Source organism: Rousettus aegyptiacus, unplaced genomic scaffold (genome assembly GCF_014176215.1).
Source record: "Rousettus aegyptiacus isolate mRouAeg1 unplaced genomic scaffold, mRouAeg1.p scaffold_m13_p_7, whole genome shotgun sequence".
Lineage (NCBI taxonomy): Eukaryota > Metazoa > Chordata > Mammalia > Chiroptera > Pteropodidae > Rousettus > Rousettus aegyptiacus.
The window spans coordinates 38,240,131-38,252,281 of record NW_023416310.1 but is presented as its reverse complement, the minus strand read 5'-3'; the positions used below and the strand labels follow the sequence as shown (position 1 = coordinate 38,252,281).

At 44.8% G+C, this 12,151-nt stretch overlaps 1 protein-coding gene across 6 annotated transcripts in view; it reads left to right on the top strand.

The window, feature by feature from the left end:
• The window catches only part of BCL11A (BAF chromatin remodeling complex subunit BCL11A), a 96,666-nt gene that overhangs the window by 69,200 nt on the left and 15,315 nt on the right, over nucleotides 1–12,151 (top strand). For all 6 annotated transcript variants that reach the window (XM_016129659.2, XM_016129660.2, XM_016129654.2 and 3 more), the window contains exon 3: nucleotides 11,726–11,827. In XM_016129659.2, the coding sequence (XP_015985145.1) occupies nucleotides 11,726–11,827 (102 nt within the window). The remainder of the gene's footprint in view (nucleotides 1–11,725; nucleotides 11,828–12,151) is intronic.

Below are 12,151 nucleotides of genomic sequence, written 5' to 3'. Positions count from 1 at the left end.
GCCCGCTATTCTTCTTGTTTCCTGTGGATTTAAATGCCAAATCCCGTTTTGTGGCAAAGTTGTCACATGCCCCCTTTCCCACTCTCTACGCCTGGTGCCCAGGATCTAAGCAGTGGCAGTAGAAATTACAACTGTTTGGAAGCCAAGAAAAAGCTCCATTTCTCACTTTTCTCCAATTCCGGATATTCTCGGCCCGGCTCCATCTATCAGCCTTCTCCCCACACACCTCCTCCACTGCACACCCTCCTTCTGTCCGCTCCATGGACAGGAAGCAAATACAGCTCCAAATTTATTTTTTTATGGAGGAAAAGAAACCACAACCTGAACAAACAACAGAAAAATGCCAACCAAACTAAACTCTCTAGATAAAATGGTCCCAAATGCTCTAAAGGCATAGAAACCACCCCCCCCCACCCCAATTACTAGTCTGCCCCATGCCCTCTTGCATCAGGTGTAGCCCCGATAAGCAGGAAATTAGATCCGAACAGGACAGCCAAACCTTCACTGGGAGACATTAATTTATCCATTTTCTTTTGACACAAAGGTGAGAACGAACTAGAGGTTCCGGAGATGTCCTCTCTATCTTGGTGGGTTTCACAAGTTCGAGAATTTTCTGTGGGGCTGGTCGGCTGTCCAGACTTTTCTCAATTCACTTCCCAAAGATCATGCTGAGCTCTTAGATTCTAGAACACTGGAGTGGTCAAAAGCCTCTCCCACCATAACAAAAAATGTATTGGGGGTCAGTTAGAACATTATTCTTATATGCAAAAATAAAAATAAAAAACACCTTTTAAAATACTAGAGCCCTGAGTTGTGTGTGCTGAATGGAGCACGTGGGAGAGAAAAAGACGTAGGGGATGGAACATCAAAAACATGACCAAAAAAAAAAAAATCGTAACCCATTAACATAGAAAAGAAACACTGTCTCAGCTGCAATCACTCTTAGCCAAGAGCTGGCCGTGAACAACCCTGTGACCTTTGTCCCCTCTCCTCCTCCAGCAGCTGTGCTCAAGGGCTCTTGTCTTGCCTGGGTTTTCCTGCCAAGCCCTACAGCTTTTGGCCTGGGTGACCTCAGTTCCAGCCTGGGGTGACCCAGGCCGAGTCGGCAGACCACACTGCCCTCCTGAGGAGCAGAAAAAACTTTGACCTTTGAGAGCAGGTTATGCGCTTGTGGTGGGCCAGGTGTAGTGTGTTAAAATCTCAAAACAGAGCTGTGAAAGGCCTGGTTTAGCCCTCTGGAGACAGAGGAGGCCTTGGGTTCCGAATGATTTTGCTTTTCCTAGGATCCCTACCCCATTTTTGTTTTCAGGGTGTGCGTGTTTCTCTCTTCATACCCTCCAGCATGTCCCAGGCAGAGGCGGAATCTGCTGGGGTTGTCTACCAAGACCACGGCCGTGGTTTCCCATTCCGGGGCGCTTGCCAGTCACTTGGCTGGGAAGCTCCGGCCTCACAGAGCACACCAGGGCTTTGCATTCCTTCTCCTCAGGGCCTCCTCTGGGCTGTGCCAGGATCTGGTGCAACTTGGGTGATGAGGTGTAGGTGGCTGCGGGTGTTCTCCTGCATCTGAGGCGGGGAGGCAGATGACATCATCCGGCCAGCCTTCCATGCTCCTTCTGTGGATAGCTGCCTTGCTTTATTTTTAAACCTTTTAGTGGAGCAAAACTATGAATTCTAAATAGGATTATTTGAACCGAGGGAGTGCACACGATTCTTTCTCTTGGGGCAGAAAGACAGGGTATAGGTAGAGGATAAGAATAAAGTGTAGAAAATTTCTAACAATAAAAAAAAAAAAATTAAGAGAGGGAGAGGAAGGGGACCCAGACTAGGTAATTGAGAATAATTCATTAGAAGAAGTAAGGAAATTTGACATCTAGTGTAACTCTTCTGTGTAATTATACGGCATTTGGAAAGTGAATTATTAACCTGATTGTCCATAATGACCATTGAGTAAATATACAATTACAGATTGCCAAAATTGTACAGTGAACCGATGTGCCAGCAACCACTTTAAGGGGCTGTAATCATCTCTTGGGTCAAGGCTGACCTGGAGGCTCCTTGGTTTAGTGAATCATTTACTGGAGAGACCTCAGCGTCTTCAGGAAGGGAAGGTTCCCCTGGTCACTGTTGGCTCCACGGCCACTCCTTCCAGCACAGGTCATTTAGAAGAAATAGCTCTCCAGCAGGAAGAAGAGCCTCCTGAATGGCCTTCAATTTCTGGGTATTTATTCTTTGCTCGGAATGATGCCGGGTGATGAGAAGTGGACAGTACAGTCTTGGTTCTCAGAAGGCTTTGACTTTGCTTGGGGAACCAGTGCTCTGGTGGATATACGATGATCACATGGAGCCCTGGACCCAAGAGAAATGAGGTGGAAAACCGGAGACAGAGAGTGGCCTATCTTTTGCCATCCTATCTGTTGTCTACCTGGAGGCTTTTGTGCCCCCAGCCCCCTAAGCTTCAGTGCCCCCCAGTAATCTCAGCGGGGCCTCCTCCCGGGGAAGTCCACAGCCAGCTCTGTCCTGGAGGAGCAGCCCCTGCATCAGCCAAGAGCCGCAGGCCATAAATGCAAAGTACGGTTTAACAAAAGCAGCTTTTGAGTGAGAAAGCTGAGTGGAGTTGTCCCAACCTGTCAGCTTCAGATTTCTTTCCTCCTCTTCATAAATCAAAAAACGGTTGGTGGAAGGGAGGGACAGAAGCGTTTCATTTTTGGATTTTGTAAGAAAATAAAATCAAATCAAAAGAACCTGTCCCACGCTGATACCTTACATGCCAGGTTTGAGCCTGAGGCAAATTTTTGTGGCCATGTAATAAGCGTCTTTAAAATGGTGACAGACCCTTGACTCTTTGCCTTGAATTACACTGATAAAAGACATTTTATTGCGTTAGAGCTGGGGCAGCAGTACAGGACGGTTCTTGCCTGGTCGGCCTCTTTGAAACCACGTCAGCCCTGCTGTCCACACTCCCCTCTGCCTGACAGAGTTTGAGCGTGATGGCGGCCTATATCTGTGGGCCAGTGACAAAGGGAGCTTTCTACCTAGCAATTGAAAGTTGAGGTTCTGGAAGCAAAAGGATTTCAGCCTGAGGGGTTTGTCAGGGAGAGTGGAGTATCTTGCATTCCTAGTAGATATATAAGAGACCTTGATTGAAGAACCTCATTGAATCTTAGATTCAAAATGAAAAATGATCCTGGGGTCTCCTATGTAGTGTGGGGTTCCTTTAGCTCCCCCTCGATGCCTGTGGAGAAGGAAAAGGGGGGCTGTGGCCCTTTTGTGCAGCGAGGCCAGGTCTCCATGAGCTGAGTTGCTAGTGGACCTGCCCGGTGAGTAGAAAGGAGCTGAAATGGTGTGTTCTCAGTTTGAGGAGCTTGGGGTGTCTGATAACTTTGGGTGTTACCCTCGTTGAATCAACAGAATTAGTAAACCCAAGAACAGCCTGCAGTACCCATTCTGTGGCTGGATTGAGGCCTCTTGAATAATTGCAGATTATAATGTGGACATTTCTTTGTCATTCAGGAAATTCTTTCCAAGCTGGTCAGTGGTGTAAATGCAGGATTAGAAACTGGGCAAACAGCCAACATAATAACTATAAATTTTTGCTAAGAAAATAGGTCTCAAATAAAAAGGCTATGTCTGCCCCCTCTTTGTTTTGCAGGACTCTGTCAGAGAGGCTAGGGCTGAGGCTGGAGCTCCCCTGCTGTGTACCCAGGAGGAGGGAAGGTGCCGAGGGACCGAGCAATGGTGACACAAGTTGGAGGAGCTTGGGGGCGGGCAGAGGCCTGTTTCTGAAAGAAGGACTTGCTGCCTTGGGACAAGGCCTGGCCTCACAGCACCAGAACCCTTCTTGATTCAATCTCACCTCCGGCGAGAGGGCAGCCTAGTTTTTTTTTTTTTTTTTTTTTCCTGAAGAAATATCAGAGCCTAACCTGCTAGAACATTTTTTTTTTTTCCAGTTCGTAGAGCTCTGCGGCCTTAAATTAGTTCTCATAATTTCCGAGCAATTCTGTGTTGACCATAGGACGTAATAGGTTTTAATTCTGGAGAATGGCCAGTTCTAGTTCTAAGGATCTCTTGGCCAAGATTATCACAGAGCATTAGGCCCATAGAATACATCTTCCCCATGTTCGCCCGCCATACACACACCAGAAATGCAAATATTGCCTATAAGTGGCTGTAAAATTAGAGCCCAGGCCACACACTCTGCTCTGGCCCACCTTGACGGCTCCTGTGGTGAGTGGTGACAAGGGGCAGAGCTTGGTCCCCAAGAAGGTGGGAAGGACTCTGAGTTACAGCCCTGGCCTCATGACTGCCGCAGGATGCTTCTGAGATCTACCATTTCTTTGCTGGGGAGGTGAGGATAACACCTTACCTCATCCTACAGGATTGCCGTGGGGCCAGAATGTGAGGAAAATGCTTTGGGAAGCAGATAAAGCCTTCCAGAGACGCCAGGACATACTTCTTTAAAATGGGCTAGGCTTGGAAGCCTAACAGAGACTTCCTAGGGCTGCCCATTCTTCTGGGCCCGTTTCCTTTGAAGGGCTGCACGGATTATTTCTGGGAGATAAGAGCAGAAAACTCTTTGGCTTGCTGGGTGGCAGCACGGCCTGGGCCTGCCCCATCTTCCACCCATGCCTCTCCCCTCCCTTGTCACTCCAGCAGTGCCCCCACCTGCCGACTTCCCCCTCCACAATGCCCAAGAGCACCTGAAAGATCAAGGGTCTTCTTATAAACACTAAGCACTAAGCTTGGTTTTCTTAGGCTTATTCTGGTATTTTCTCGGGACTGATGAAAATGGTGATATAGAGGCATAAATTACACTTGTTGTGAGTTGACACAGATAAAAACGCTCAGGGTGGCCTCTTCGGAGTAATTTGGGAGTTGCATGATCTGTCGGCTTTGATAGACAAGTCCTCCGCTGCCCTGACTGGTGTTATCAGAATTGAACGTTTGCTAAGCAAATGGCCAGCCTCATAGGATCCATCTTTACAGACCGAATGCATTTTCATCCCCTCTGTTGAAAATGCTTATTCCGTCTTCCTCAGGCATCTAGCAATACTTAAATCAAGAGGAACTCAAGTGTAGTTTTCAAAGCTTTCCAGGTGTCTGGGACGGTGATTTTCCACCCTTCTCTCCATGTCTCAGGTAGGGAAGGGAGGCGTGAGTGGAGTCTTTGAATACATTTGTGTGATGCCGGACAATTTGGGTGAAAGGAAGGCAGCCAGGGCAACTTCTTTGACCACCTGTACCTTCTTCCAACCCCAAAGGTATTGCAATTGAGCCCCACCTTGAGAAAGCCCAAAACACACAAAAATCTCAACAACGGAAACTGATAAATTAACGGGTGATTTTTCACATTACAGGAAGATTGTTAACTTTTCCAAAGGTTTCGCCACAGGGTTTCTTTAAATAGTGAGCTCCCCCACTGAATTTAAAGTGTTTGTTTACAGATCATTAACTACTTGACAGAGAGGTTGGGGAGGGGGTGGAGGAAGAAGCACTTAAAAGGTAAAATGTTAGAAGCCCTGCCAATTTTCGATGATCCTGGAAGGGTGACGAAACATCTCTGAAATTATGTTGGTTGGCAAATGTAATTCACTTTACAGAAATCCATTTTACATATGGCTTTCCAGGAACCCTTCGAGTTGGTTAAGAGTCGGTCAGGACCACAAGATGCTCGCTGTGCTTCCCTGGTTTGAGGTGGCTGGGAGAGGGTTGCGGCTTTTTCTGGAGTCCTGCGTGTGCCCTTGCGAGCAGTGGGTACGCGGCTCTGGTCTGAGGTCTAGCTTTGCCACTGGCCTTCTGGTGCAGACAACAGAGACCTTTCCCCTTGACATTTAGCCTGAGTTTGTGGGAAGTTTCTTCCTGGTTTTTTCTGACCTTCAGTCTCTTTGGCTTAAGACCCATCAAGGTTTCCTCCTTGATGCTCAGACGTGGCCCAGGAGGTTGAGATCCACCGCCAGGCCTACTCTGAGTCTAAAGATTAACCTGGGGTCTGGAGTCAGTTTGTCAGTTTACACAGGTCTGTAGGTCTCTTCTAATCTCTGCAAGGTGACAAGGGGCACAGTCCCATCCAGGCCAACTTCTAGGGTGGCCCACAGTAGGTCTCCTTAACTGCATCTACGTCTCCTGCCTTGAATCTGGCCTTAAGGAGACTGACCGATGTGAGGAACAAAGAGAGGTCATCCATCCAAGCCAGTCTTCTCTTTTTAAAGATGAGAAAACTTAGGGCCAGAAAGGGGAAGAGATTTACTCAAAGTCATGCACAGCTGTTGAGTGGCAGAGTTGGGACTGAAGAACCTGGGTTCCTGACTTAGTCCTAGTAGTCTCTCCAGAGAAACAGGTCCCTGACATCCAAAGGGAGAAAAGAGAGTGAGATTTGTGGGGGAATGCAGTGGGCCTGGGCATCTTTAAAAGTGCTTCTCAAATTCCCCCAAATTACCTGAAAAATGCCTGAAATGGAGGCAAGCCTGCACACGCGCGCACGTGCGCACGCACACACACACACACACACACACATGCATGTACTCACTCACACCTCACCACACGCAAACAAAATCCCCTCAAACCAGGACTTGGAGTGGGTGTATGGTGACACCCACCCTCCTTGTGGAGGAGAAGAGAAGAAAGAGAAGGAAGAAGGGAATTATGGAGGGAAGGTCAAGTTGATGATTGGAGAGACAAAGCAGTATAGGAGAATCTCCACATTTCTTGCACAGTCATTTGTTTAAAATGTGTCAGCAAGTACAAGCCCATCTTAAACTGGCAATGATACATCTGAAATGGATTATTTAACTCGGGGAGGCAGTATTGCGCAGAAGAACATGGCTATCAACACTTGTTTGTCTGACTCGGAGGGATAAAACACAATGAATTCCATCTTAGGAGACCACCCACCATTCATCAGTGGAAGGAAGTCGAAGTGGGGGAAACAAACTGGACAGATGAACTTTCATAATGAGTTTCACAAGAGTCCACATGATTGTGTCCCTTATTTTAAGAAAACGTGGTATTTGGAAAATATGAAGCCATGAAAACTGAAGACTTCACAGAAATCATCAGAGGGCTTTTTAGAGGACCATATTATGTCCTCTTGCTGTCAACTGGATGAGTTGGTGTACAATATTTTGATTTAAATGCCACTGCTGTTGGACCCCATTTGCTCTGTGCACACCTTGGGCTTTGCTTTTCTCTGGGCATTCATATCTGCTCTTTCTTTTGTCTAGAAAGTTCTTCCTCTTGACTCTCCAGGTCTGGTTCCTCAGTTACTTCTTCCCTAAAGCCACTCTCTTCCCTTCCAAACGGAATTTTTCTTCTTTCCTAGCAGTTTATCGGCACTTCTCTCGTGACACACTTTCAACATTGGAGTAGAGGGAGTTCTGTGCTGGCCTTATCTTCTCTACTAAATGAAGGCTCCCGTAGTCCGTCTGAGTTTTCTGTGTGCTGCCCACAGAGGCTAGCCCACTGCTTTGGACATTATAGGCACTTGGTAACTGGTTGTTGAGCGTATTCATGAAATATTGAATAAATAGAATTTATCCTGGGCACACATGTTTTGCATAGTGATACACACGGTTAAACAAAGGAAAAAAAAACTGTCCTAAGACAATTTGTCTTTTTATGCAGCTGCCCTTCCAGTCTCCTCAATAAGTTCCATCATTCTAAAGCAAAAGCTCAAAGTGTAATAAAAATTTATCTAATTCACGATCAAGTGAAAATACTTTGGGACCAGAGCCAAAGAATATTATTGGAGTGAACTTTTTTCAACACCCTAAATTTAACCAGCTGGAATTCTTTTTTTAAGTACCATCCTATTCAACCTTTTGAAATGAAGGATTTGCCTTTTAGTGGGAAATCTGCATTTCAACACAAAGATGGAACACAATGTCTTTGGCTTAGTTATTCTTCAGTAAAGCAAGCTCCTTTTTTTTTTTGAATTATGTGCTTTGCTTATGTTAAAGACATGGATTGAAGAAAATTTTGTTTAGGCCTGTCAGATTGGTGGCATTTTTTGCATTTTTATAGATAAAGGGGCATGAAAGATGTTATCTCTCCATCCCCCCTCAAAGAGAGAATGCCTGAGGTGGGAACTCTTAAAGGTAAAATTAGTATTGTGTTGTTTAGATAATCAAGACTCTGAGAGGATAGAATTGATCAGAAAAGAAAAAGAGTTTTTAAATGAGAAATTGATAGAATTAAAACCACTGATGAATTATCAAGAAACGACCAAGTTTCAGCAAAGAAATTCTGTAGTGTGATGTCTCTAGAATTCTCCCATGCTTTCGTTTGCACAGGATACACTTTTTAAAAAGTGTTAAGACTTGGTGAAACCTTACCTAGTAAAAACTCAGTGATGGAATAAATGCTCATGGAACTGCTCATTTCTAGAACAAAAGGGGATGAGATTTTCACATCGGGTTAATTAAGAAGTTAGCCAGTGATGATAAAACTGATGCATTTTCAGTTTAGATCGACACTACTCAAGACATAGTTCACGTTTGCTCTACAATACTCTGATAAGTCGCAGTCTGAGAGAGGAGAGCTGATATCTATCGTAAATAGAGGGTCAAGAGCTAGAAGGACATTCAGTAGATTTGTTTTCTGTTAAAGAAGCCTCTAGCCCAGACTAGCTGCACTGTTATCTTTGTGATTCGGATTCATTAAGGTAAAATTGATAGAACTGGAACTGGTTCGTTCAGGGAACTCCACAGACTTTCAGGATACATTTTAAGTGTAGTTCGAAGTTGGCTACTGGCTATGTGAGGGAGAGACTTGAGAATCTTGGAGCTGGAAAGGCTGGTGAAGGTTCTTTATTTTGTCCTGCCACCAAATATAGAGAGTTACCTCCCTATCATGGTGGACTGTCATCCATTCTCTTCCTGAAGACTTAAGGTGGAAAGGAGGTCACAGCTTCAGAAGGTAACCATTCATTTTGGGGATGGCTTGACTGGAAAAGCAAGGCAGTTATCTAAAAATGTATGTTTAAGAAAAAATATACATATACACACATACATGTTTTAGTGAACAGCAAACATCTAGAGAGGCCTAGGGTTTTAATACCTGATAAAAGTTGGGCGCTGGGGGCAGTCATTACCTGAATTAGAAATGATGCTTTGTGCTTAGCCATTTGGACACCTTTGGAGATCAGCAATATTACTTGTTGATTAGTGGACAGTGATGTGGCCGTATTACACATCCAGTTATTAGTTTCAGAAATAAATAGTATATTAGTAGTAAAAGGATCTTTGAGATGTTCTCGAGGAAACCTAAAACTTGATTTAGTGACCTTAAATTCCAGGGATATCCCACTGGGCTTATAGAGCTCTGCATCAAAAGTTGGTACCCAAGGTGTAGAGAAATGTAAAGGGACCAGGGTGCAACATTAAATAAAAATCCTTTCCAAGTTGTTGCAGATTTTTAATGAGACCTGAAAAAATAAGATTCATTTTTTATTCAGCCATAAGGAAACATTGCAACCTAATAATGCATAAGGCATTTCTGAGGTCCCAAGTGAAGATGCTGAATCTGGAGAGACTTTTATGAAACAGAACAGGTTAAAACACCTTTCACCAGAGGGAATGGCATTTAAAAGATTGATTCAGAAGAGGGCAACACGTCACATTTGAGAGTTCAGAAAGGGAAGTAGGAGCTCAGTTCTCGCTCAATCCGTGCAGCGTGCCACAGCTGCATTCCCAAATATTTCAGCTTTTATGGAACCAATGAGGACATCATCTGTCTGACATGAGCTTGTTTGGACGTTGTCTTGTGCAAAGAGCATTCTCTGCTTGATGGAGAGCCAGGCTGTTGCCCCAATCGATGCTCAGCTTGCTCAGGGCCACTGGGTTTGTGGACAGGTTTGCCAACCAGGGATACACACAAGTGCTCAGGCCTGGCTTCGGTGAACAGTTCTCCCACTTCTTGCTGGAGGCACCTCAGGGTCTCTTCCCAGAGTGAGCGGCAGGGAATTTGGAATTAGACTCTCCTCGTGTGATGGTCCAAGTACCTTGTTGCTTTTATGATGGGGTCACAAAGGTGCCTCAGTTATGTGGGTCTCCTAAGAGAAGGATTTCAGTCTTGGCAACAAACACTTACTAAATAGCTGAGCAAGAGCAAGTGCAAAAGTGAATTCTCAGATTTCTCATTGAAAAGCACTGACTAAATCTGTAGTTAATTTTACCCTGTACTCTCAATTCACTGAACACGAACAGTCAAATGAAAACCTACTTGTTTTTTGAGTCCAGTCTTCCCACTTTTGCTGGTCCATTTAGTGGTATTTATTTTGTTTTGAGTCAGGGAGAGGGACATGCCTCTTTAGATAGTCTTAGGCGAGGTGGGGCCTGCATAGCAGCCCTCCCCCCTCCTGGTCCTGATAGCAACAGATTTGTGCCATCCGTGTAAGAGCTTCCAGGAGCCACATGCCATTGTTACCCACCAGGTCCTTGTGGAAGGAAACCTCGGCCAACTGCCCTGGCTTGTGTTGGTAATGTGATCCCTACAAGGAGAATAGGTTGTATTTTACACTCGAGACCTGGTGTCCTAGTAGAACAGCAACACTTTTAAGTGCTATTAGTATTAAGCTAATGGAAAACATATTCTGTTTACTCACCATCAAAGTCTGTTTTTCTTCTCTCCAGCCTCTCCCAAGTCAACACAAAGTCCAAGCTTCTAGAACCCACTAGAGTGTCTCCTGCCCCTTCTGTTCTCCACTCTCTCTCATAGTTGACCTCTACATGCTTGGTTAGCTCAAGGTGGACTTGGAAAAGCTAGGAACTTAACACACAAACCATACAATTCCCAGGTTGCACAAACCAAATATTTCCTTCCTCACAAAAATCGCAGTGCTAGAAATGCTTGATTTACTGCTAGATTTATGTTAATTAGTGTGAGAAGTCATTTTTCCTCTCTGGAGTGCAACAAAATGCAGTAGAATGGAGAGGGTGGGTCGCTTTTTCTGAGTGCCACTATTATTGGAGTGCTGGTTCTCTCCTTGTCATATAATGGTCAGATTCCTCACCCTCAAGGTGAGACCTGGCCAGTTATTCTAACCCCAGAGGTCTAATCTTTATTATGCACCACCTTGTGTTATAAGAAGCCATGTCTATCTGGGGTACTCCATTGATTGAATTTTGGAGTGTGGCCCAGCCTTAAAATGTCTAAGGTTTCCTTGTCACTGAAGGTGCTGTCATTAATAAATACAGCATGAGAAGAGAGGGCAGTGGGCCACGGAAGGCAGAATGGGACGCTCTTCTAGAAGGAATGGTTCACAAATCCACTCATTTCCTATTAGCATATTGTTTTTTTTTTTTGCTTGGGCTTGTCTATAAAGTAAATGTATGCATGTAAACCAGCCATGCAGATAAATCTCCAGCCTGCGCATTGTATTACCAATTTTACCAGCCTACCTACAGTATTACTAATTTTCCCTTGCTATTTACACATTTCTTATTATAAAACAATAATCAAACAATAACCCACAAACAAATGAATGAAAGAACCACCCTCAGGACCTCAAACAAACCTCTTCCCTTTTGTCAAAGAAGACCGAAATTAAAAATTAAAACCGTGGGAAATAACTCAGCACTGTTCTTTCGATACAGTCCTTGGGCCTGTTACCTATCTGCAAGGCTGTTGTAATGATGTTAATCTATTTTAATGGAATTGAAATGTGATATCACGTGGTTTGCGATGCACATTGTTTATAACTTCAGTGCTTGATTTTGGGTTTCTTTCACAGATAAACTTCTGCATTGGAGGGGCCTCTCCTCCCCTCGTTCTGCACACGGAGCTCTAATCCCCACGCCTGGGATGAGTGCAGAATATGCCCCGCAGGGTATTTGTAAGTTCAGCATTATTTTTTTTTCTACAAATGTCCATGTGTGTAGAGATGAGAGTTTCTAGAAATTACCCTTACTTTTTAAGTACTGAAAGGAGTTACTTCCAAAATAGATTGGCATCCGCATATGTATTATTCCATTACTCACTTGGCACCCACTCCCCCACTCCACTCAGCTTCTTTCCTCCCCTTTTGTCTTGTCTTCTTCACTGAAGGCTTGGAGCTGACAGCAGCTCATCCCTGCGGGTCTCCTCCCCAGGGTCTGTCTGGCTCCATGACTGGTGACTGACTGCATATGCCTCTGCGGTCAGAGCCCATTTTGTTGCT